This window comes from Gloeophyllum trabeum (genome assembly GCF_000344685.1).
Source record: "Gloeophyllum trabeum ATCC 11539 unplaced genomic scaffold GLOTRscaffold_00001, whole genome shotgun sequence".
In the NCBI taxonomy this organism is placed as follows: Eukaryota; Fungi; Basidiomycota; class Agaricomycetes; order Gloeophyllales; family Gloeophyllaceae; genus Gloeophyllum; species Gloeophyllum trabeum.
The window spans coordinates 1,248,128-1,273,307 of record NW_006920410.1 but is presented as its reverse complement, the minus strand read 5'-3'; the positions used below and the strand labels follow the sequence as shown (position 1 = coordinate 1,273,307).

Genomic DNA, 25,180 nt, shown 5'->3' with positions numbered 1-25,180 from the left:
GGCACCGTCAATGCTGGACTAGATTGCGACGCGGAAACGGCTGCCCCTTTACCTAGGCTAGCGCGACCGGCGAGGGCTTCCTCGCTAGCGTAGTGTGTATGATGACCCACACCGTGCTGAGAGGCAGGAAGACACCGTCGTAAATGGGTGATGTCCTCACGCGCATGCGATCGCATTGCATCAGACTGATCTTCTTCATGGTTGTGGGTATCGGCCGGCGGTTCGATAGTGGGATCCCGCGATAGGTTCGTCGAGGTGGAACCGGCTCTCGAAGACATGGACATGTCAGCAGATTCAGCTAGTCTTGTGGACAGAAGTTTAACCTGGACCTGTTCAGCAAATGATGACGGATTTCTAGCTCCGTATGCTGGCCGAGGTATCTCTGAGACGGTCTTGCTCCGAGTTCGCGACACAGCGTGCACATGCTCTCCCTGCGTATCAGCCATATCGACTTGGCCTCCTTCGGTGGGCTCACGTCGGTGATAGAAGCGTACGGGCTCTGGCGGTAAACCCAGAGTAAGCTGTGGCGTAAGACTGAAAGGCACGGGATCGAATACGCCATTATCGTTGACATCCAGCCTGGCTGATCCAACCACTGATCGTACCATCTCGTCGTCGTCGTTGTCGCCCAGGCTGGCATGGAATAGCCGCATGTTCCCCAGCTCTGCCTCCACTTGGTCCATGAGGGATTCTGGACCATCCAGTTCACCTTCAGGCATTTCTTGCTCTTCTCCAATTCCGTCTTCCGTATTGCTACGGGTGCTGATCAAGGAATGAGGGTTCTGAAGGCGGGATGGGCCCGAAGAATCAGACATAGTCGCGCTGGAGGGGTCGTCGTGTTGTGTCGCGGTGTCCCTGGGAACGTTGCGATCGGCTTCAGAATTACTCTCTGCGTAGAACGAGTAATCTATCACTCCCTTTCCAAGGTCGGGAACGAGCTGCGCGACGCCACTCGATCGACGTGATACCGCGCTGGAGTCGGAAATGTTAGACGGCGCATAGGAACTTGGTGGTGGATCGATGGACATGAAGTTGACTATGCGCAGGGGCACAATGACCTGGATATCCGACGTGAGCGAACCGGCTGAAGCGCTCACGCGCAATGTATACTCCACTTCGAGGAGTCGGCCGCGCATGACCGTTACTGCATCAGGCTTGCCTTTCGGTGAGCAACGGTTGGCGGCTAAGATCACAACACTCACTCACAGGTATCTGTATAAAGTGCTGAAATTCGAGGTGAGTATTTGGTCCCACGCCAGTCCACCACCCTTTCGCGCTAGCGTGTCCTTTCGAGCTCTGCTGTCCCATTTCGAGCGTGGATGTGGCCACCTCCTTTCGGATTGTGGACGTCTGACATGCATCAGGGTCCGAATATCTAGGGTTCGCATCCAGAGCAGGGTTAGGCTTGAAGATCGTCGTGGTCCGAATAAGAGCCAAGGTCACACTTCGAATGGTCTTCTTGGAATTATTGGAAATATTAATGGTTGCATAGCAGCGCTGACCCGACACCCAATGGAGACGATGCAAAACTGCATTCAGTTTCACACGACCGGAGCCCCCCATGAAAAGAGGCGCTGCTATCGTGCTCTGTATAGGCCGAGGCGCAGAGAGCAGGATCGCAGACGGGTCCAGCCTTGGCCATATTTCGCACTGCCTGTAGAAGTGTGCAATTGATTGCTTCCCAGATTTCGTGTCCTTGACTCTCGCTGAGCTGATGAAAAAGTCGGGCGAGTAAGTAAGTACTGAAAGCAAAAGTCCTGGAGCTTACCTCATGACTATGTAACGTACGGCCACGCCGGATGGAAGGGTAAGGACACCTTTAGGAGATCCATATTCACTTTCTATAGGCAGTGTCACGGCAAATGGCACTCGATGAAGCCCCTCTTTCGCTTCCATGTAGCCTTCCGTATCTGGCCCGGACACATATATCGGTGATAAAGCAGGAGCGACAGCGTTCAACGCAACAGCATATTGATAGAAGATATGTCTTCCGTCACGATTCTGGATACACTCGAAGCCGACGATCCTGAGTTTCACATCCGAGAGAAGAATAGGGGCCTCTTTCTTGGACCGTTTCCTGATGCATAAATTGACCTGTCCCTTCAATACCCCTCCCTGAACGCAGGTATCGTTGCTGAGAATGATGTCAAGTTCCACTCTTGCCCGCGCTTTAGCTTGTTCCAGGTAGATTTTAGGACCATCACTAGTAGAACCGAGAGTAGAAGCAGATCCAGGAGATGGTCCTAATTTCGCCTTGGCCTTCAGCTTTGTATTAGAATTCCCCAAGAGATACTTAAGCTCGGCAGCATTCGTTGCGGGAGAACAGCCGACACTAAGCAGAGTGGGTTGTCTGGTAAGCCTTCCCTCGTTCAAGGACAGATGTCGACTCCGTTGTACTCTGGTGCCGCCCCCCGGTGTGAGGACTTCGGGTGCGATACGTAGCCCTTCCCTAAATCCAGATCCGCTGTTCGGAGTATTGAATTCGACCATAGAGGCGCCAACTTCGGCAAGTAGAAGTCCTCGCATACTACGCATAGAGCGCATACCCAGGGCACCTGCGTCTTGAATGGCCTCGGCGCATAACGCAGTATTAGTCCCATTTTTCTTGTGTGGGTTCCCTTCGTTCGCGCGAAAGCGCACGGTACTGGACCTGGTACTTGTTGCGTGAGACGAAGTGGTCGAAGGAGCAATAGCGCCTGACAACACCGTTCCGCCGGTATCGGATCCATCTCCCAAGTCCAGTCCTAAGCCGGCTGAGCTCCTGGAAGTCGACATGATCTGTAGCGGAACTCGTCCAGATGGGAAAAGAGCGGTACGCAACGAGGACTTGGCAGTTGAGCTCAGCCCCAGCACCTATGCAGACACGGACTGTCAGCCGCCCAGTTCAGACTGAAAGCGAGGAGTGCTTGTTCCAGCATCCAGCAATACTCGTTCTTGCATTTGCTGCCTAGCGCCACTTGCAAAGATGAAGATAGGTCGGGGAAGGACTTGATCGTGGAAGGAGTCTGGGAGGACTGTCGATGAACAGGTCTAGATCTCTGAGCACTACGCGGGACAGTCACTCCTCTGGCAGATACATCTATCTGTTTGTTTTGTTTTCAGCTTGAGTATCCACGGCCATTCGAAGTTTGTCATTTGTTTCCTAAGATCTGTCAGACGGCTCTCCTGTTGTGCGTAACCCTGCCTATTGAACGATGACCACTTCGCCGGCGCCGCCTTCGCGCGATCGCGTCGACACAAAGCTTGCTCGATAGCATTGGCAAAGGACCCACTTGTACGACTGGTAGGGTACTCATCGTCCTTCCTATATAAATAGACCTCACAACGTAGACCTTCCCTTTGCCGGATTTATACCACTCATCCTTGCTCTGCTCTTCGCGTCTTTTGTTTCCGGCTGAGTGGCGTCGACCGTCAGTGACGCTCTCACTGCTTCGACTTCAATCCTTGCATAGGAGACGCTAGCAGCGACTCATCTTGGACTCATCATAAGTAATCACTCCAGACCTCCTGAACGGCTGTAGGCCACGCAGCATGCGGTCGATTCCTCCATCCCTCCGTGTTTTCTGTCCTTGCCTGTTGTCTTCCATTGCGCACGATATGTCAAGGCCCGTCCCGTTATCTTGACTGCAACGTACATACTGCATTGTCATGTGCGCTTGCCTCAGATTTGATGCGAATAGCTTAATTTTCATGCAAGTATGCCCGGATGACGCGGATGCTCATGACTATCAACCAGCACAGCTCACGGCCTCGATCGTCACCGGCCTCTGCTGGACATGATGGAGTCTGATTCTGCGCCACCGAATCCCGACTATCATTCTCGCGAGGATCTCTTGGCCTTGCTGGTACCATACCGTCGCCTTTGTAACTTGACATGGAACACGAGCGACGAACCGGCGTCCGGTCTCCATCGGGAAAACATGACGCGAACGTGAGCTCTCCTCTGTTGCCTGTGCTGCCTTCTCGAAGACCTTGGCGCATCACGCCATGCTCATACCCTGTGGAACGAATCTTATCTTTATTCTACCAGCATGGTCAATGATGTCGTACCGTTGCCGGGCCCGCCCTTCTTGAATCTGGGTATAAAGGCGGCCTACAGTCAGAGTCGACCGAGCAGCCGTGGCTACAGTCTCGGGGTTAAAGGCTTAGCAGTTGCGCAACCAGACCATGTTATCCTCGGCCCTCCTGGCTGTCGCCTTTGGCACGCTCTCCGCCTCCGCCTTGCGCGACATCTCGGTCAAGGTTTCTGGTAGGCAACATCTGTATGTTTGCTTGGTGCCCCCATTGACTCTTGGTAGGTCCCGACACCGTCGATGGCGTGGACAATTTGAAAGTCACCGCGACCATCACCAACACCGGTGACGAGACGCTCAAGCTCCTTAACGACCCCTACAGCCCGCTGTCCAGGATCCCGACGGACACGTTCAGGATCACCACCGAAGCAGGGGAGACCCCTCAGTTCATCGGAGTTAAAGTTAGTAATTACGAGAGTCGCTCCTCCCGTCTTCCATTGACTTTGGATTGTACACTCTCAGGCCAAATATGTTCCTGCGAAGGCCGCCGAGCTCGGCGCATACACCGTACTTGAAGCCGGGAAGTCTATCGAAGTCGAGCACGATAGTACGTCGATCATTCATCAGCTTTATGTACCTCAAATCTCACCGGAATACCCCTTAGTCTCGTCTGCGTACAACTTTACGACCCCGGGTGAAGGTCGTTACTCATTCGAAGCTCGCAACGTGTTCTACCATGTCGATGACGACGGTGTCGTCGGCGACGTTCTGTACGCCAACCATGAGGATGTGCACACGCTGTCTTTGTCTGGCAAGCTCGTCAAGGCTCGCGTCAGCCCTACGCCGGCCTCGAGGTTCGGCAAGAGGGAAAGCTACAACGGTTGCTCATCTTCTCAGAAGAGCGCTCTCGTCTCCGCTGCCCCTGCCGCTCAGACATACGTTGCCAATGCACTCTCGTACGCCTGTTTACATTTCTAGTATAACGACAGCTGCTGATAAAGCGTCGTGTATTAGCTACCTGAAGTCCCACACCTCGTCTACCACCCGGTACACCACCTGGTTCGGCACCTACACTTCCTCTCGTCACTCCACGGTCCAGACCCACTTCAACAACTTGAACGGCAATGACTACTCTTCCTTCACTTACGACTGCACCTGCACTGACTCAGGCACCTACGCGTACGTCTATCCCGACGACTTCGGCTACATAACTCTTTGCGGCGCTTTCTGGGATGCCCCTGTTACGGGTACAGATTCGAAGGTTAGTACATACTTACCGACTGCAGATATGCACAACTGATAACTCTGTCCCGCAGGGCGGAACCCTCGTTCACGAGTCATCCCACTTCACCCAAAACGGCGGCACCCAGGATTATGTTTATGGCCAGTCTTCGGCCAAGTCGCTGGCGAAGAGCGACCCCAGCGAGGCAATCATGAACGCTGATTCTCACGAATACTTCGCAGAGAACAACCCCTCTCTGTCTTAACTGTACATTGCATTGTTATAGAAAGTAAGATCAAATGGAACAAGGGTCCGCCTCTGCATGCACATTAACCAGACAACACACCCGAGACATCCTTCAACTTCCATATGATGAGACGCAGCAATCCACTACTGCACAGACCCGTATCCAGATGGACAGTTCTGAGCAGCCAAACTAGCAGAACCGCTTCGCATGTAGCAAATCTTGGCGGTCGCACATTCACCGGTGCAGGGTTGAGTGCGAACGGAGCTCTTTCCCTCGTAGGTGTTGAAGGTCTGCACAGGGAAATAAGAGCGAGAATCTGCAGGTGGAGCGAAATATGTTACTTACCGATACCAGAGACGGCTCAGCCTCCATTGCTTATTGCGGGCCACATCATTCTCCACAACGAGATAATGGGGAGATCTAGAGCAAAGACGTACCTTCTGTAACGAGGTGCCACCAAGTTGCGTTGAGCGGATCATTGAGACCCCATGTTATGTTGGCGCCATAAGTTTCACGGGTGTTGTATTCATAACGATAAGCCGGACCATATTCCGTCTGGTTATCGAGCTCGGCGAATGTATTGACGTCCGCCCAATAACTGGATAAGGGTCTCAATAGGGCGAGGCTCGGCAATTATTGGCACTTACGTATGAGCATCCAGGATGTCGAAAGTCTATAGCAGTGTTCAGGTCAAGTCGAAGCGGGCCAATCTAAGCAGTACTCACTCCAGAATCCACTTCGTAGATACGGAACCCGGAGTTGAGGTTGGTGAGTGGTGTGATTGACGGGCATACCTGCACAAACAGCTACAGGCATATATATGACGAAAGACGTAGTAGGTCTCTCACCCATGTGGGGGTGAGAGCTGTTGCTGCACTCATATTTGTACCATTATTTGTATAGTAGATCTGATGCCACGTCATATTATCCAGGGTCGGAACGCACCTTAGTTCAGAGCACTTACCGATAACTCATCCTCGTGTGAGTGCCCGAAGAATACGTCTGATATTGGGAAGTTCTGAAAAACAACTGCAGAGAGAAGTGGTGCACTCACTTGCGATAACGTGCGGCGAATAGCGGTCGATGCTAAGTCAGCCTAAGGTAAGCAGAGGGTGGAATCTCGTGAGGATGGTGGACTTACATCTGGTAGACTAGAATGAACGTAGGTCAGTACTCAGAGACGTTGCTGAACCTTATAGACCAAGCGTACAAAGATCTGTGGGGTTGTACAACGCGTTCGTGCCATCCCATCCCGGTAAGACATGTCCGATGATCCAGACTATCAGAATCGGTGAGTTTGGACATGCCTACTGGGACAGCAACCTACCCCTGTCTCCTGCGTCTTCAGCGTCTTGCAGCTCGTCAGTGACAAATCTCAGCATTCCATAGGGGTCCGGGTTTGTCATGTTGATGTAATTGAAGTAGTTAGCGCTACAAGGTCGTGCCCGCCTCAATTCTTACGAAGATTTGAGAATCTCGATACCCTTACCGATACCCTGCGGGAATCTGTCAGCAGTGAAAGGGCACTAGACGGGCGAGCGCCTTACAGAAGTCGGTATTGAGGGTGATAATACGTAGACCATCAGTGCGTCTGACCATGTATGCAGCATAATGCGTCCGAGCATAGTTAGCAACAGTTTCATTGATCCATCCTTCATACTCCCAGAGCGAGGAGACGTGATCATAATTCCTGTGTATGTGATCAGACAAGTATTGAGTGACGCAGTAGACTGATGGAGTGGCCGGTTTACCAGCTAAACTGTTCGGCAAGGTATCCACCGAGTGAGTAAGGGGCATCTTGCGCTCTGAAATTGCTCTTGTATCAGAGAACGGCGCAGGAGTCCTTGCATAGGACTCACTCATTGTGTGTATCGTGGTTTCCAAGTGACGGATAGACAGGACCGGAACCCAGGAGCCGCTTGAACAGGTCGTATAGAACAGTCTAAGACCGAAAATTTCGTAAAGCGGTATTGAGGGACAGATGGTAGATGTTTACTTCGGTGTACATAATGTAAGACCTGATTGACCTGTCAGTCTTCAATTTCCGAGGTCTCGGGAAACAGACCTTTGCAACTGATAATCAGGATCATGGCTGACCAAGTCTCCAGTGAAAATGGTCCAGTCGAAGCCAGTCTCCTGGGTTCCAGCTAGCACAGGGATTGACTCCAAAGCAGCCGTAATTAGGGCATAAGGGGAGTCGCTAAAGCATGGTAGAGTTCACTGCATGAGATTGGTCTCAGACGGCAACCGTACCAGTAGTATGCACCGTAACGGGGCGCAGGAACGGTTATAGTACCAGGGCCGTCATTGCTGTACACGTTAGGACGGCAGCAAAGATAGTCGCTGCAATTAGACTCGGCGCCTGTGGTATATCCTGGATCATACTGTCAATTGAATCACGTGTTACCCGCCGCACAAAAACTCTTACGAGGGTCGATATGCGCGTCTGAGATATGCAAGACCTTGAGTCTCTCGCCGGTAGGCTGCCTAGGGGTAGGGAGAGGGTCGGGCTTGGGCTTAGCGAACCACTCGGTCGAATTTAGAGGTGTTGTCAGTGGCATGTCGCACGAGCCGAGGAAATTGGCGCATATAGCCTGCATACCAGCTTAGATCGACCAGTCAATCAGTTTCATTGGCTCCGACTTTACCTGCCCGTCATAACCTCCAACATCAGCGAAGGCTAGGAGCTGCGTAACGACTCCTCCCAGGTTGTTCAACATGTATGTCAGTTGGCATTCCGAGTCAAAGTCAAAATATTGGCAAGCGGCGACGGCCAAATCAGGCCCGATTTCCGGAGCTGCCAAAACAGCGAACTTGGCTACTTCAAGTCCTGCTTGACATCTTGCGCAAGTGTTATCCCCGAAGACAGGATTAGCAGCTATGGAGGCGAGTTGAGCGATTGCATGTGTGACAAGAGCCGAGGATGTAGCCGGTGGAGGAAGCAGGTGAGGGTCTACTGTGTCATTCTTGGGGCATAGGCGTGAATATCAATGATATCAGATAGATAAAACCATACATTTGGAATGGTGTTGGGATCCGTCAGGTTGAAAGGATATATCTCATGCTAACGGTGGAATGATTAGGTCGTTCTCAACAAATATCACCGGCGGAGACTGAGCTGTACCGTGACAGGATCTGAAATTACAGGCTGAACCTGGGATACAGTGGCCGTGGGCACGTTATAATAGCTCGAATAGAGCGAAGTCGGAAAGGCTCCTGGAGGCGCATACGTCGAAGGCTGGATAAGTCCGACGTAACTCTGCGAAGCCGCATTAGCTGCTGTCAAGACCAGGGAGACGCCTACAAGACTACGAAGGAGGGTCATCAATGCCATTTGCTGCTCAGTTCCGGGGCAGCACTCTGCCTTCTCATGAAGTGCGTTGTTTATATCCTTTGAGGGTGGTTACGGCAGCCTGGTCCATGACGGGACTCGGCATCCCAGCCATACCTCGAGAAGACCAGTACTTGCATGCATTGCAGTGAACGTGCGTCGGCGTGAGGGCAAGATACAGTGAGAATTTATAGTCTTATTAAGTCCGAATAGGGCTACGTACACCTTCAGGTGTACCGCAGATTTTGGAGGAGAAACTTTCGCAGTCGTGGAAGGAGTCCCCAGAATGGATCATCTGGCGGATTCTGGCTAGGCAGCAATATATGAGGAGTAGAACCAAGAACGTACATGCGCACTTGTATTTAACCCATGCAGCGAATATGAACATCGCTGTGAGAGAATGCGGGCGCGGACGAGGTCGGCCCTCCAGGAATATATACCGCGGTCCGCAAACCTTTTTCTAGAAGAAAAACAAAATCGGAGTTTATTGTCCGGAGACCGCAACCTTTACATTGGGCAATTCAAGGTAACGCACGAAAGCGTCCTGAGTGCTAAAGCACACATTGTCCGTAGATCCCGGACCATAGAAAGTCATGCTCCACAGTTATTTAGAGCTCTCAATATGTTCCTATTTAGTCCACATCTGGGTCTGCAATACTGGCCATGACAATCACTGGACAGACCCATAACCAGCAGGACAATTCTGCAGAGCAATGCTAGAAGATCCGCTCCTGATATAACATATCCTCGCAGAGATACATTCTCCCGTGCAAGAAGGGCTGCGAACAGAACCTTTACCCTGATAAGTATTCCACACGTCCTGTATCTCGGTTTCAGCATAAATGGCTTTATAAGAATATGATCGTGGACGTACCGAAACCAGCGAAGGATTGGCCTCCATTTCTGGTATCGCCAGAGCACGTTAGAACATCGGGAGAAACTGAAGCACGGACCCGTACCTTCAGTCACCAGATGCCACCAAGTTGCATTCAAGGGATCGTTCGGACCCCAGCCGGTGATATTTGTGCCATACGCCTCACGTGTGCTGTACTCGAAGACATAAGTAGGTCCAGCTTCGGTTTGGTTATCCAATTTAGGGTAGCTGTTGACATCGCTTCTCCAGGTGTATGCATCCAGGACGTCGAAGGTCTACGGCAACAAGCATGAATGAGGGTACCTAAGTGGTTTCACAGAGAAGACACTGACGACAGAATCCACTTCATACACGCGAAAGCCAGAGTTAAGGTTAGTTAGTGGAGTGATGGATGGTCCGACCTTGGAAGGCATGCCTCAGTGAGGGGATCGATTTACACAAGACTGGCTTACCCAAGACACCACTTGGGCAGTCTCTGCGCTCATGTTAGTACCATTATTACTGTAGAAAATCTAAAAAGGAGGAGTTAGACATCCGTCAACTTGAGAGCTAGCTGCAACATCTCCAAGGGTTTCCAGAGGAGCAGCACAACCCCCGACTTACCGACAGCTCGTCTTCGTGCGTATGACCCCAAAAAATGTCTGCCAAAATCCGCATCGGCTAAAGTCTTCTCAGAGCAACAGAGAACGGGTGCACTCACTCGCGATGACATGAGGCGTGTAACGATCCACGCTTTGCAAAAAACGCTGCATCAATCACTGATCAAGCACAAGGATACCTACGACTCCTCACATCTGATAGACTGCACATAACCCGAGCCTAAGTTAGGCGACGCAGCCGCGATAACAAAGCTTTACGTACACAGGTTGGTGGGGTTCAGCTCCCCGTTAGTTCCGTCCCATCCACTGAGAACGTGACCCATGATCCACACTGCAGAAGAAAGAAGGTGGGCGTTGCGGCCTCGCTTAGCTGGATAATATATGCTCACCCCGGTCCCCTGCGTCTTCCGCATCTTGCAGCTCGTCGGTCAGGAAACGTAACATGCCGGACGTGTCGGGGTTCGTCATGTTGATGTAGCTGAAGTAGTTGGCGCTATTGCATAATCAACGTGAATATCGAGTTAGTTAGTCTGGGGGACTTCTAGCCATCTCACCGATACCCTAGAAACCCATTGTCAAGAACGATGTAGCCCATTGTTCATCGAGAGACTCACATAGGTTGGTATTCAAAGTAATGATCCGCAGGCCATCAGCGCGCTTCACCATATACCCAGCGTAATGCGTCCTCGCCAATTCCACCGCGGACTCCGGAATCCAATCCTCGTATTGCCACAGCGAGGCGACGTGATCATAGTTCCTGTCGAGAATTCTGAATTATCTGCCACTAATTCACCACTACAATGATACTTACCAGCTGAATTGGTCGGCCAACGGTCCTCCTATGGCATGAGGCGCATCCTGTGCTCTTTGGCATAGTCAACGCGCCGTCGGTGCGGGACCAGGAGAACTTACTGATTGTACGAGTCATGGTTTCCCAGCACGGCATACACCGGGCCCGATCCAAGTACCTTTTTGAATAAATTGAACAGCAGAGTCTACGAAACGAATGATTAAAGATGACGCGACGATGATTATGCCGGCCTCACCTCGTAGTACATCACATACGTCCTGACAAAGTTGTTAGCAATTCAAATGATGGATAGCAGGATAGGACTTACCTTGATAACTCGTATTCGGGATCATGACTGACTAGGTCGCCTGTGAATAGTGTCCAAGCAAAACCAGTCTTCTCCGACCCGGTAAGCGGCGGGATGGCCTCAAGTGCCGCGGTCACCAATGCCAAAGGCGAATCGCTGGGCTTGGATCAAAACTATGGATTACTGAGTTCTCAAGGGACTCGCATACCAAGAGTATGTACCATATCGGGGTGCCGGGAACAGCGGTGAATCGGGGCTCTGGTGGTTAAAATTATTCGCGCGGCAACACAGACCGGAAGTGCAGTTGGCCTCGGAATGCGTCGCATACCCTGCGATGTACAACCATAGGCTTGGACTGATGCTCGATACACCACAACGAAATTCACGTACGGGCGTCGAGGTGAGCATCCGAGATGTGCAGTACCTTGAGTCTCTTCCCGCTGGGGGTCTTGGGCGCCGGCAGTGGGTCAGGCTTCGGCTTGGCGAACCATCCCGTCAGATTCAAAGGACTTGTCAATGGGGCTGGACATAAGCTCAGGAAATTGTGGCAAAGCGCCTAGCCACATTTATTAGTGTCGCATTTTCGACTTGTTCCAAAGATATATCTACCTGCCCATCATACCCGCCCACGTCGGCATTGGCCACAACCTGGGTGAGAACTGAGCCAAGGGCGTACATCCCATACGTCTGCGCGCATGTCGTACTGAAATTGAAGTGCTCGCACGCGGCGACCGCGAACTCGGGTCCCACCTGCGGGTTGGTCAGCGCGATGAATTTAGCGACCTCCAATCCAGCTTGGCAACGTGCGCAGGTGCTATTCAGCAAGGGGTTCGCGGCGATGGACTCGAGCTGGGTCATCGCGTGCGCGAGAAGGAGCGAAGGAGGCGCCGGGGAAGGCAATGGGTGTGGATCCGCTGTGTCATTCTAGAAGACGAGGCTTCAATGGGTTGGGATGAGAAGAAAATAGGCGTCATAATTACTTGTGGGATGTTATTCGGATCGGTGAGCGAGAATGAGTAGATCTCGTGCTGAATGATCACTATCAGCAGATAGGGTGTTATGAGGAAGACAAGTGCTTACAGTGACGGGGTCAGATATCACCGGCTGAGCCTGCGCTGAGGTGGCAGTCGGATTATTGTAGTAGCTAGAATATAAAGACGTGGGGAAGGCACCCGGGACCGTATAGGTCGACGGTTGGATGTCCGTGCTCTGCGCCACCGCCGTTACGCTCAGGAGGCCCACGACGCCCACCACGGTGCCCAACATCTTCGCGCGCAAAATGCAGGACACTCCTGGAGAGAAACTTGACCTCGGACGTGATGCATAGAAACTGCAGAAATATATGCACGATCCCTAACGCACATGCTTCTGCCGTCTGTCCGGCCTTTCCTGTCGTGAGCACCGCGCAGCGCGCCCGACGAATGAACGTGCGTCCTCATTCTTAGACCAGGGGGATCAGAAGATGCAGAAACATTGTCGGTGAGATGCCGATAAGTATAGCAGTCCTGTTGCTCAGGCGGCAGGCACGTGGGCGGGTATATCAGATGCTGCGACTGCGTCGGTGAACCAGGAAGAGCAATTGCAGGGTTGTCCTATCGAAGACGTTGATATTTTCTGCTGCCATCAGCATTGCATGAACATGAGCGATATGCAGACCAACTGCCACAGCCTCGATTGGACGAGTGCGGGGAGCACTACTCACTTGCGATCAACAGTGTGGCACGGCCTGGACCGCGGGTACGTCATGGAATCCGGTCTGGACCCGTGCCACTATATAACCACCTGCACTGTCCTCCTGGTGTGCAACTTACGGATCGCATGCTTTCCCTCTCTGCTAATACAACGCGTCGCGTCCATGGGCGGGCAATGTTAACTGCTCGGTGGGCTTTAGGCATGTTCTTGTGGCGATCTCTTCTGCTGTGGTACTGCTCCTTTGCTTGCTACATCTCGAGAGTCGACGTTCCTGTTCTACCTCTTGCAATATATTCTCTTACACCTGTCAGCTGATCGGAAGGGATGACATGCGTGCTCTCCAGACAACTGATTATCCCGCACTGTCCTCGATGCGCTCCTTGAGTCCTTGGATCATACGCCGAACGAGGTGCTGTCCTGCACGCTCCTTGGCGCCCAATTCACCGAGCAGGGAATGAAGCTCGGCGGTTTATTAGTCAGGTGAGGCAGACGTCAAATACATTATATACACCGTAAATAACTGAGATGCAGATACATGAGAACAGAACAACAGCGATCACTAAAAGTATGGCGTATGACTAGAATCGGGCCATGATAAGATGCTGGAGAGAAGAGGAACCCATGGTCCCAAAGCAGAAAGAAAAGTGCAGACGACAAGGCGAGGCTGATGACTATAGTACAGAGCAGTGCGATGTCGTGCAGGGCCGACAACGGGTAAGATCCGGAGAAAGGATACGGTGGTCGACCCCGGGGTGGGGGGCAAGTGGAGGTCGTGTGTATACAGGAGGGGGTATGATGAAGAGCTTGTCGAGCAGCGTCGTACGCGTCAAGCTTCGACGCAGGATGGCGACAGGATTTGGTCGCTGCCGTATCCCATGCAACTGGGCACGGCCACGGATAACTTGAAGATGCAGGGAGGCCTATGCCATCTTCCGCTAATCGGACAGTGGCCGATGCCGCGACTTGAGGTTGCAACGGCGTTCGCTCGACGGTGAGCGCATGCGGTCTATGTTCAGACTGCGATCTTCTCCCCATCTCGTCTGGATTGCATACTGGCTATAACTGCGGCGGCCGTCGCCCTCTTCCTGTTCTCCTCCTCCACTACCTGCTTCCTGCGAGTTGCCTTCTGACGCGCCTTTTCCTCTGCTACTCTCCTGGACTCCGTCCACAGCCTGAGGGTATAATCGTGCAACGATCGTGAGTATAGGGCGAGTGGACTGAGCTCAGATTTGCCAGTGCTGCGGCCATCGTGCGCGAGCATGCTGGAAGGATGATTGTAGGAGGGTGTCGACATGGTAAACATGATGGGGTGCTCCGGGAGGCAGCGTCAGTTAAAGATATGGCGGACGGACACGGCGTCTGTCACGAGGATGGCCCGTCTCGGAGCAAGGGCAACTGGGTAGAGATTGGTATGCGGGCTGCCCTGTTGAGGACGAGGAGAATAAAAATGCAGGGATGGAGCGCTCGGGGAGGGTGGTGAGTTGCGAATTTTAGGGCATCGGACGTTCAGGACCGTGCGCTTGGTCCTCGGAGCTCCAGCAGTGAATCCGTTTCTGTGTGCCCGGCTCCTCGGCCACAATATGCTGTTGGAGCCAATCAGATCGCGTCGGAGGTGCCGAGTACGTCATGGAGACTTCCGTTGCCACGCGAGAGCGCTGGCCGCCTACAGACGCCCGTCGCCGAAGGGACCCCATCCTTGCATCTCCGCAACGTTTACTTCACCTTTGGTCAGAATATCCCTCACGTTGCTTAAGGAGCAGTGTCTTTTCTTACCTTGATTCTACTTTATCAAAAGGAACTGCAGCATGCCTGAAAAGACATTTCTTCGGGGTGCTTCTAGTGAGCTGCGTCAATCTGTAAATTACCGATCTGATCTCAGATGTGGCAACTTTAAATCAGCTGCTCCTGTCAATGCATGGCTTCCAAGTTCCGACGCCACCCAGTGCTCCCCCTTGTAACGGGGTAGGCGAGCCAGTCATTTATGACGCGAGCCCTGCGATACGCGTCGATGCTGCACTATTTCGCCTCTGCTTGGAGGGCGCGAGAAGGACCACACGCTATGAGGCAGGGTGCTGTACGCGTGTAATTCGCGTATTCGAAGGCGAACACTCGGTATTGTCGTAAATGTTTCAGTCGAATGCAGCAATGTGATCTCCTGCAGGTTCTCTGCCTTATCGCGCCGTTTTCCCTGACATGCGTTGTGGATATTTACCGCTCAATTACGCGACGTTCTACTCCGAAGGGGAGCACTGCACAGCGTTCTTCCGCGCTCTCATCAATTATCACTCTTTGGCAACGTCTAGAAGATCCGAGTCGTCTCGGAGTATATGCCAATGCGACTTTCTTTACTTACCAGCCACCAGCTGAGTGCGACTGCCCCCGCACCTTCTATCTCGATGCATATGCCTCGCAAGTCTACATGGCTCTGCTCGTTTAACTACTGTCTGCTTTCTGCCTCCGGATCTTCCTAGAATTCGCTCCGTGCTACAGCGCACGGGGTGGCTCCGCTATCAGAGGCACCCTGATATGTCGCAGGTCCCGCCCCAACGTCTGGCGCGGCTATTAATTGAAGTTACCAGAGTTGTGTTTAGGTTTCCCGGGACAAGACCGCTGACTGCCGCCGCTGAGAGAATCTCAGCCCCCTCGGATGCATAGGCGATCTACTGCTCTGCGAATGATACTCACAGCAGCCAATGCAGCAGAGACCCTCGTCCAGCGTTGGCCCGGAAATGGTAGGCAGCCGCTCCAACAGAGTCTGTATTGCATCAGTACCCTATTTTCCTACTGGTATAGAGGAAGTGTCACCGCCATCGGATCTCTGTCGCGCACATGTCCATCAGTAGTAATCAGTCATCATTAGTATCATGATCAGCATAAGTACAATTGTTCAGCGAAGTGGCGTAAGCTACAGAAGATATCAAGGTGTCGCATCCAGGGAGAATACAAATGTGGAGCAAATTAGGTAGCAGTCCTCCACCCGGTAACCCGAAGCAAAATTAGCGAAACACTAGGGCAAAGTGTTCGTCTCTAAACGTCCGAAGAGTGTCCGAAGGTCCAACAATCACGCACTACCTTGAGGCAGACAAACGGTGGGGGGCGAGCACATCCTCTTGCGCCGTCACGTCTAACGTAACTTTCAGGTGATGGTATTTGTCGAGGTCGCGTGCCTCGGAGCGACCGATCCCAGACGAATCGTTCGGAAGCCAAATGATGGGCTCTGGGGCGAGGAGCTCGGGTGCGTACAAGACGCCAGACATCTCTTGTGCGTGATCAGCGAAGGAGAGCGGTGGAAGGTGCGGCGGGGCATCGGGATGTGTTCTTGCCGCCCTTTCCGTCGCGGTGAGGTCGTCTATTGTCTCGGTCGCTGGAGGAGATGAGTATCAATGACTGACAGATACACGAGGCAAAATCACTTACGCAATGGAACCGGGCCCTTTTGGCGCGTGAGCGCTGGAGCAACTGCCAGGGTCATGGACATCATCTCTAGTACGGACGCGAAGGAGCCCCGCATCCTGGTATTCCTATTCGACGAGCTCACCAAGCTCAGGCTTTCCTCCTCCAGCTCCAGACGCCGGGATTGCGCCATCCTCCCGAAGGTATCCAAAGAGTTCCTCGTGACATTACTTAAGGAGCTGACGCCGGGTTGTCTCGTCTTCCACGTAGCATAGCCTTCCACGATCATGACCACGACCATGGCGGCACCTAGCAGTACGCCAGCCTCGGGCCACAGCCTTCGGGTCAGGAAGATGAGACCCATTAGGAAAGGTTGGAAGGCGACTAATGTGCCGAAACGCTTCAGGAGCCATAATTGTAGGAGACCCCCGGTTTGAGAACGTGTCCTCCCATAGACGTAACCGACGAGATATCGATGAGCTAAACGGTCGACGTCAGTATCCCACTGATCCCACTCAGGTATATTGGATTTCACCGATCAGAGTGAGGAAGATCAAGATAACGACTGCTGGTCCAATGAGAGGGAAGATTAGGGAGAAGGTTGACGCGAAAATCAACCCTATTATACAGCATCCCGTCGCAAATGAAGCGTTATACGTGCTTGGATATACAGCTGCATAGGTTTAGAATATGTTTCGATGCCACAGGACAGCGATATACTCACCTCGGAATCGCTGTCTAGGGGTAACAGCATGTTTCTCAGAAGCGGGAATGCGCAGAAGGCGACCGGGCTGTAATAAGAGAAGAGCAGGAGAGATGATAGCGACGTTCAGAATGAACATCAACGCCAGAAAACTCATGTATATCGAGCCGTCAGCCACACTGCGAGTGCGCTCGGTATCCATGCTCCAGGCTCTCATGGCAAAGAGGACGGCTCCAATAGTGATCAGCCATATGGCGCCCACTGCTGTTAGAACATAGAAGCAGGTCTTGAACGTTATCATCTCCAGGCCGGAGATGGACACCGCCCCGGTCGCCTGTGCAACATCTGTGAGAGAACTCAGTGTACGTCGACGAGTACAACCGCTCATGGACTTACAAACTGTGACAGTCAGGGCCATGCATATGAACAAGGAACCAGCAACGGCAGGAGCCAGACAGAGCGCCAGACCAGCCGTCCAATCGTTACGTCCAGCGAGCGGCGCAAGGAAGGGGAAGTAATGCGCAAAATCAGGAGCGCTGCCTAAGGCCAATCCGGCGACAGCGGTCACTGTGTTAGGAACAGTCATGAGCTACCCATCACCAGAAGAGCAAGCAGGAGGAACTGACGAGCGGCTGCCAGGATGATCGACGTGACAGCAAGCACAATCCAAGCGAAGACCTTGCCTTCATGACTCATTTCATGTTGAAGTTCGTCCCACCTGATGTCCTCTTTGGCACGGCCCTCTATGATCTTTGCGCCTGGTATAAACCTTAATCCTCTACCCACCAACAGCCAACCTTTGATCCTGGCCCCTTCCGCGATGTCGTTGTAACCGTCTCGTTGGGCTTCCGCGATCTCTTGGTTCACCGCTTTCAGTTGAGTGCGCCACCGACTGATATCCGCATAGATTGCTCCCAAGCTCTCGTGGTCGAGCCCTGAAAGAGGGCGGACAAACGGTCCGCCAGATTGGAGCCGCAGATGAGGCGGTGGCTGGTCCACAGTGCCAACTTGACTCCGTGCTCGAAGAGGGAACGTCTCCCGCCGCTCTACGGGTGGAGTCTGCATCGACCGAGGTGGTCTCCTTGACAGGGGGGCGTATCCACCGAAGTAGTCTTGCCCTTCACGGCCGCCTGCCTGGGGTGTCTGGGCCGCAGTCGACCCGGGAGACGTGAAAGGGGTACTCTCGAATGTTTGAGGTGGCTCGTGCATCACGTCCACCCATTCGTCCCCCTCATCTATCCCGCCTAACTCCTCAGTCACTTCAGTACCACCGCCCCGATAGTGACTGGCGGTCGTGTTTTCGGCATCAGCCTCGGTGTTGGACGTTTGGCGACCCAGAGTAGAACCTTCTTCGACACCGTAATTGGGACCGTACCTCGAAGGGTCCGGTATAGTCTGCTCGCTGGTGGTAGTATCCACCCTTCGTAACTCACCGGACTTCAGCTTCACATGACTCCCCAGTGGTAACGTCCCATACAGGCCTGAGTTGCGATTGCTGATTTCCTGGAATCGACTCCCCACGACCCGCTGGTTTATAGAATCGGACAGACTCGGATACACTTGGGATGCGTCGCTGGCGTGATCGCTATTGACACCTCGAAGGTTGCCTAACTTGTAGTACTGCGACGGAGCCACATATGAAGTAGGCGTCAGGGAAGAAGAACCATAAGCAGGATTCCGTGCACGATTCCTACGGCTATTTCTGCGCTGCGCCTGTGAAAAGTCGAAGGTCGTAGGTAACGTTGAAAACGTTTATTATATGAAATTTGAAATTCACTCACGGCACCCGCACCTAGAGGAAGGGGTCTACTAATGTAGGGTTTCTTTCCGTCGTGTGGCCCTTCCTCTTTGGTAGGTTCTAAGTCCGCGATGGAGGGGTCAGGAGTTGATAGTCTGAACGACGATATGTATTTTGTCTCTGCAATCTCAAGGTTTTCCAATATTTCATCTCTCTCTTCGATCAGCATAGCTAAGTTGCGTGTATCCCTGTGGCGTTTAGGCGAAATCAAAGCATTCGTCAATATTTATGAAACCTGCATTACCAGCACGTGGAATAATCACCCGATAGAAAACAAACCCTGGATATCCACTTCCAGGCTTTCCTCTTCGACCGGGGTTAGGGGCTGTTCGCTGGCATTACGCACCCGCCGCCGATTGCCTGTGTTCTCCGTCTCAAGACTTGAACTTAGGCCAGACTTGACGATAAATTCCTTCAGTCGGCGTTCCCCCCATCCGCGGAATCCTGGAGCTCGTCTGGCGCTCAGCCAGGCAAGATCCATACCCCCGCAGCGGACCTTAAGCCAACGCTCTCGATATGCAACGATACGATTGAATTCTTTTAGGATCTTCCACACGCCAGGGATAACAGCTAGGACGATCAGAAGAACGGTGAGGATGATTATGCGTATGCGTGCATTGGTCAACTGGTTGCTTCCGTCTGGAGCCCGCTTGACAAATGTGGGGATGGTCCGGATGGAGGAACCCTGACTGTCATAATATTGAAGAAGCCGCAACAGGCTCAGATCTTGCAGCACGGAGTATACGCCAATATAGGTCGCATGTGGGGCAGAGTTCGCCATACAAGAGGTGGATACAAGATAGAGCGGCAGAGCACCAGCGAGGCCGACGACAGACCATCCGAGGACAACGAGAAAAGCCATCCACAAGGTCCGTTGACTGAGCTGTTCATCGGATGGGAAGAGTTCGGCGTCTTTGACAGGAGATCTACCAGTATCGGAGACGTCTTTGGGAACCGCGGGTACAAGGGGGACAGGAGGAAATAGGAAAGTCCATAATTTATCGCCGAGGGGTTTCGGTCGGAGGCTATGGCCTATCAGAGCCTCGCGTAGACATAGATCGAAGTCCAACTCACTCTGGAGGCGGAAACCATTCGCGTAGACCATATATTTCACGAAAACGCGGTCGAATAATAGCAAATAATAACTGCAAGTATCAAACGTAAACGGAATACAGCGGGGGAGAGGTAGGTGGGCAGCATACCCATAGGAGAAGTCCGATAGCACTAGGAATGACAATAGTCTCTATAAGTCCGGCAGACAAAGCATCGAGACCATCTCCAATACAAACTGGCTGCGCTTGAGCAGCCACAACAGGTGTCTGAGAGACGGCTGGGTCAAAAATAGTCGTAGAAGCAACGTATGAGCTGAAAGACGTGAACGTCGTTGAAGGATCCGCGATAGTTGTGACAGGCGTAGATGTCGTGAAGGACGTGGTCATAATGGCATGAGACGAAGAGTAAGTCTGGCCGGGCGTGGAGCTTGATGGAGTGTAAAGGACGCTAGAGGATGTGAATCCAGTTCCTGTCCGAGACGATGACGGTATACTGGCTGAATCCGAGTGCAACGAGGACGCGGAGCGACCTGAGTCTGAGCCGGATGGGTCTGTGCTGATGGGTATCGTTGACCCTCCCGTAGTGAGGAATGTCGAGCCTCCAGTGGTTGTAAGCCAAAGACCCTGGTTGCCGAAGGCTGACAGTGTTATCTCGGACGTCCTGGGGTATCTCTGGCGCGACATTACCGCCCGTCGTCAGCGGCGACGGCGAACAAGGAATAACGCAGAGCACTGCAGATGATGAGCCCAAGAAACGACCAAGGGTATCGAGAGAATTCGAATCGAGGGAATGCACACGGCACCGGTGCAAGGCCGAGCCTGCCCTTCGTCATAACCAACACACTCCCAACAATATGGCACTTACCAAATTTAGACTGTATACTAGTGCACCACGTGACTCAAATATGCCCCCGTTTACTTTCTCCTTTGGATGCCGTCGATCTCTCTCCGGTGTTTCCGAAACGTCGAAGGTGTGAACGGCCCAAAGAAAACAGAACGATACGCAGACGGGAGGAAGACAAGCACCCTGGCAGCATGGAAAGCAACACGGCTCTGTGTCGACCCACCGTGCATCAGCTGCGATGTTGCCAAGGTAATGAATGAGTGAACTCTGACATGGCGACACCGGGCTGGTTAAATCAGACCGCTCCAAGGCACCATATGTCCGTCATACTTAACTGTCTCAGTCAAGAGGTTCGGGCAAAGGACTGAGATGAGCGCTGAGCAGCCGTATTGATAGATATGGGGTATCAAATTACAGATACAGCAAGCTGGGAAGCGATTCACGCCCTTGAGAACGGCGAACAAATTTGAAGTAGGTGCTACGCACCACGAGCTCGTACATTCCATGAATACATCGAACAGAGCACACAACGAAGCAGGGGAAATGTGACGTGACAGATCCTCAAGAGTATATCTTCTCATCCCTAAATCCTGCTTCCTCCTCATTGAGAATGAATACTCTATGTCCTCTTACCCATGGAGGGGCATCTCCTGAAATGACTGGCGACGCAGGGCCCGGTTTTCTGGTCTTGGCCTTATTGTTTCGGAAAGACCCGAATGATAGAGCGCTCTTGGGACGCATCTCAGGCAGTGTGGAGGTAGAGGTCTCTATGACCTGTTGCTTGCTTGGGATACAGCCCATGGTAAACGAGTCTATGATAGAATCAGGGCATGGTTCCGCGCGCGTAAAAGCCACAACAGATATCGCTCACGGAAGGTCTTGACGACGATAATGTCAAGCTCTAGAAAAGACTATACACAGTAAGCTGCAGATAAATCCAGAGCAACGATCAGAGAACGCTGGGGTGCGCGTGAATGACTATGCACTTACATGCGCACGACAAAGGGAACTAAGGCTCGACCCTAGAGCAGGTTCTTGTCGAGGCAGTGGTAGAAACCCGACTGGAGCGTAAGGTCTTCCCCACAGTCAATAATATAAGCATCCCGTGTATACGGAATCACAGATTTTGATGGGTCGTTGCGACGCGACGTACGCGATCAGGCAGCTCTATCGCGATCCTGGAAGCTGAGAACGGTATACATTTGGCTGGTACGCAGCAAAGCAGACCAGAGACAATTGCCAAGTGCTCGCGCAGAACAGCGCACCCGAGTGCAGTCCTCACAGCGAGTCGTGAAATTAGGCTGAGCGAGTTAGCACCTAACTGATCATGAGAAGTTCGGAAACACGCCACGTGTTTCTGTACCTACCTGCTCTGTATCGGGTACGGCGGATCGTACTGACGCTGTACATGTTGTCGTGGTCGTTTGTGCTTGTCTGAGTTATAAACAGCCTGACTTTTCATTTCATTGAAAACTGGAGTTCCGTCGACAGCAATTTGATACATAAGTAGTCTGCTATGGCCAGCAGTGGCCTAAAGCAGGTGTGTCCAGTCGCTCCTTGGCGATTCAGTACAATTGCTGAACCAACGACACAGGTCACCCCGCCGCCTACTTTGCAGCAGGCGCAGACCAATGCAATATTGACTCTTTTAAACCTCAACAATCCGGTGGACTCGACAGCAGCCAACCCCATCATAAGCACTGGCTCATCTAAGCCTGGCGTCGGGTCAGCGCTCAAGGTACCCCAACCTACGGGTCCGCCTGTCTGGAAGGTCCTTGTGTTAGACCAGCAGACAAAGGACGTGTTAGCTACCGTTTTACGTGTGCAAGATCTGCGAGATGTAGGGGTAACACTTCATGTGTACGTTCTCCTTGGAATTGTTACTGTCCGCGGACCCAAAGCTGAGCTCCTGCGTCTTGCGTTTCCTTGCAGACAGCTCCACTCGCTTCGCCCACCCTTACCAGATGTTCCGGCCATATACTTCATTTCTCCGACACTGGCCAACATACGCCGGATAGCGGAGGACTTAGAGAAGTCCCTTTATGAAACTTTTCACTTGAATTTCGTGGACCCTATACCTAGGAGTTTACTGGAAGAGCTGGCAGCAGCCGTGGCACGAGATGACACAGGGGAGCTGGTATCACAGGTCCGTCGCACGTCGCTATAGCGCACGCCGGACGACTTAATTCTCCATTCCCGGCATAGGTCCTCGACCAATATCTCTCCTTTATCGCACCGTCACCATCATTGTTCTCTCTCCTACCCCCTCCGCCTCCGCAGACATCGTTAAGCTCAGTTCCTACTCAATCGTCCAAACCGCACTCGTCGTATGCCGTGCTCAATTCTCCCTCTTCGTCAGAACAGCAGATTGAAGAGGAGATTGAGCGTATAGCAAGCGGCTTGTTCAGCGTGGTCGTGACTATGGGTGCGAAACCTTAGAAACTCAGAGCATTTCTGCGCATACTGACCAGTACAACTGACAAGGCCAAGTACCCATTATACGAGCACCGAAAGGCAACGCAGCTGAGATGGTAGCCAAGAAGCTGGAAACAAAAATCCGGGACGCTATCCTTTCGGCATCTAGATCTCATGGAGCGTCAAATTCTTTGTTTGCGCAAGACTCCACTGGTCTGTCTAACCTGCAGCGACCACGTTCGTCCGTGATATCTTCTTCATATCATTCAATGGCTGAGATTTCAGGAATACAGTTCTTCTTATCATGGACCGCAACATAGACCTAGTGTCAATGGTGTCGCACGGATGGACGTACCAGGCACTTGTGTCCGACTGTCTTGAGATGAAACTGAACCGGGTAGTCGTTTCGACGCCCTCTCAGAATCCACTGCAAACCTCGTCGAAGAAAGCGTATGACCTCGACTCCAAAGATTTCTTCTGGTTGAAGAATGCGGCGAACCCGTTTCCACAGGTAGCCGAAGATATTGACACAGAGCTGAACAAGTACAAGCAGGACGCCGCAGAACTGACGCGGAGCACTGGAGTTAGCGATGTGAATGACATCTCGCAGATGTAGGTGCAGATACGCTATTACCATTCCAGTACTGACATCTTTGGTAGAGATTTGTCTTCGAATGCTGCTCATTTGAAGACGGCTATCACTGCTTTGCCCGAGCTAACAGCCAGAAAAGCCACTCTCGACACACACATGAATATCGCCACAGCTCTATTGGAACATATAAAGAAGCGCGGCCTGGATGAACTCTTTAGCACAGAAGAAGCTATCAACAAGCAGGTAAGCTGGCTGACATCATTTGCCAGTGGTTCTGGAACTGAGACTCGGCTTCGTCTTCAGACAGTCCAAAGTATTCTTGAGACCATCAGGTCTTCAAAATCCGAAGGGTCACCTACGCCAGAAGACAAGCTCCGTCTAGCTATCGTCTTCTACCTGTCCTCGCCAGATAACACCATCTCGAAAGAGGATGTCGCTGAACTGGAGAAAGCGTTGAAAGATGTAGGCGCCGATGTAGCTGCGTTCGGATACGTACGACGGACGCGAGAAATATCGAAGATGACTATGTCCACTGTGACAGGTACCAGCACTCCAGTGCTCGGTGGGGCTGGCCAAGGTGGCGAATTATTCAAGGGCTTGAGTGCCTTCGGAAACAGGGTAAGATGCTATCCATCATCCGTCTAAGTTGCCTATTCTCACACCCGATCCGATATAGTTCACAGACCGGCTTAAGGAAGGTGGTCTCGAAAACCTGATTTCAGGCGTAAAGAATTTCCTTCCCGCAAACAAGGCCCTCCCCGTCACCCGCCTGACAGAAGCCTTGATGGATTCCTCAGCCGCTTCCAATCAGTCCCTCCAAGAGACCGACGACTATATCTTTCTGGACCCGCGGGCGCCGCGGAATCCTAACGCGGGCCTTGGTTTCAGCGGAGCGGGCGGCCCGGGATCTGGAGGTAGCGGGCGACCACGGAGGATGGCGTTCCAGGAGGGTATTGTGTTCATCGTGGGCGGGGCTGGATACGTCGAGTACGGCAATCTCGAGGAGTGGGCGAAGAAGACGGGGAGGAGAGTCACGTATGGTGGGACAGAGATCCTGGATCCAGGAGGATTTGTGAACATCTTACAGGACCTGGGGAAGGCAACCTCATAACAATACAACTCCCGGATTGTATGGCGCGATGTTGCGCTCAGTTGAAAAGCGTAACCTCACCACCATTGTAACGGCGGACTTTTACAATTGCTAACATTAGCACGACGATTCACGTATAGATACAAAGAGCTGGATATTAAATCGTAATACAGTGACTGGGATGACAAATCTGAGAGTGAATCAATCTGATTCATCCT

General features: G+C 52.4%; 7 protein-coding genes across 7 annotated transcripts; 2 read left to right on the top strand and 5 right to left on the bottom strand.

The window, feature by feature from the left end:
• Window positions 1–1,764: 1,764 nt before the first annotated feature.
• GLOTRDRAFT_67869 (uncharacterized protein) lies at window positions 1,765–2,490 on the bottom strand (the record flags this gene model as incomplete). Its single annotated transcript, XM_007862581.1, has 1 exon — window positions 1,765–2,490. One exon carries the CDS (start codon window positions 2,488–2,490, stop codon window positions 1,765–1,767), a length of 726 nt encoding a protein of 241 aa, XP_007860772.1.
• Window positions 2,491–4,111: 1,621 nt separating this feature from the next.
• On the top strand, window positions 4,112–6,365 carry GLOTRDRAFT_67866 (peptidyl-Lys metalloendopeptidase). The gene is made up of 10 exons (XM_007862580.1): window positions 4,112–4,249; window positions 4,299–4,474; window positions 4,536–4,620; window positions 4,678–4,969; window positions 5,028–5,274; window positions 5,330–5,856; window positions 5,920–6,080; window positions 6,130–6,155; window positions 6,208–6,276; window positions 6,331–6,365. The coding sequence occupies exons 1-6, from the start codon at window positions 4,168–4,170 to the stop codon at window positions 5,498–5,500; spliced, it is 1,053 nt and encodes a 350-aa protein (XP_007860771.1). The 5' UTR covers window positions 4,112–4,167; the 3' UTR covers window positions 5,501–5,856; window positions 5,920–6,080; window positions 6,130–6,155; window positions 6,208–6,276; window positions 6,331–6,365.
• On the bottom strand, window positions 5,626–12,649 carry GLOTRDRAFT_113006 (Metallo-dependent phosphatase; the record flags this gene model as incomplete). The annotated part of the gene is made up of 22 exons (XM_007862579.1): window positions 5,626–5,772; window positions 5,828–5,856; window positions 5,920–6,080; window positions 6,130–6,155; window positions 6,208–6,276; window positions 6,331–6,390; window positions 6,447–6,484; window positions 6,537–6,568; window positions 6,624–6,633; window positions 6,693–6,761; window positions 6,810–6,913; window positions 6,972–6,978; window positions 7,030–7,172; window positions 7,234–7,287; window positions 7,342–7,424; window positions 7,479–7,500; window positions 7,548–7,682; window positions 7,736–7,856; window positions 7,911–8,076; window positions 8,131–8,448; window positions 12,364–12,411; window positions 12,464–12,649. 22 exons carry the CDS (start codon window positions 12,647–12,649, stop codon window positions 5,626–5,628), a joined length of 2,028 nt encoding a protein of 675 aa, XP_007860770.1.
• A 1,498-nt stretch (window positions 12,650–14,147) lies between these two features.
• On the bottom strand, window positions 14,148–14,297 carry GLOTRDRAFT_28077 (uncharacterized protein; the record flags this gene model as incomplete). The annotated part of the gene is made up of 1 exon (XM_007861949.1): window positions 14,148–14,297. A coding segment is annotated over one exon (150 nt), but the record flags the coding sequence as incomplete, so codon positions are not given.
• A 1,616-nt stretch (window positions 14,298–15,913) lies between these two features.
• On the bottom strand, window positions 15,914–20,411 carry GLOTRDRAFT_52392 (uncharacterized protein; the record flags this gene model as incomplete). The annotated part of the gene is made up of 12 exons (XM_007862156.1): window positions 15,914–16,439; window positions 16,493–16,948; window positions 17,004–17,141; window positions 17,193–17,516; window positions 17,568–17,738; window positions 17,798–18,289; window positions 18,353–18,482; window positions 18,528–18,878; window positions 18,953–19,157; window positions 19,233–19,994; window positions 20,044–20,114; window positions 20,172–20,411. 12 exons carry the CDS (start codon window positions 20,406–20,408, stop codon window positions 16,144–16,146), a joined length of 3,633 nt encoding a protein of 1,210 aa, XP_007860347.1. The 3' UTR covers window positions 15,914–16,143.
• Window positions 20,412–21,263: 852 nt separating this feature from the next.
• Window positions 21,264–22,140, bottom strand: GLOTRDRAFT_108906 (uncharacterized protein). Its single transcript, XM_007862578.1, has 4 exons — window positions 21,856–22,140; window positions 21,737–21,790; window positions 21,352–21,677; window positions 21,264–21,292 (listed from the first exon to the last, which is right to left on the bottom strand). Exon 3 carries the CDS (start codon window positions 21,664–21,666, stop codon window positions 21,427–21,429), a length of 240 nt encoding a protein of 79 aa, XP_007860769.1. The 5' UTR covers window positions 21,667–21,677; window positions 21,737–21,790; window positions 21,856–22,140; the 3' UTR covers window positions 21,264–21,292; window positions 21,352–21,426.
• Window positions 22,141–22,381: 241 nt separating this feature from the next.
• Window positions 22,382–24,983, top strand: GLOTRDRAFT_124090 (uncharacterized protein; the record flags this gene model as incomplete). The annotated part of the gene is made up of 9 exons (XM_007863401.1): window positions 22,382–22,405; window positions 22,460–22,725; window positions 22,798–23,011; window positions 23,071–23,290; window positions 23,350–23,517; window positions 23,574–23,892; window positions 23,941–24,115; window positions 24,176–24,490; window positions 24,549–24,983. 9 exons carry the CDS (start codon window positions 22,382–22,384, stop codon window positions 24,981–24,983), a joined length of 2,136 nt encoding a protein of 711 aa, XP_007861592.1.
• Between the last annotated feature and the right edge of the window lie 197 nt (window positions 24,984–25,180).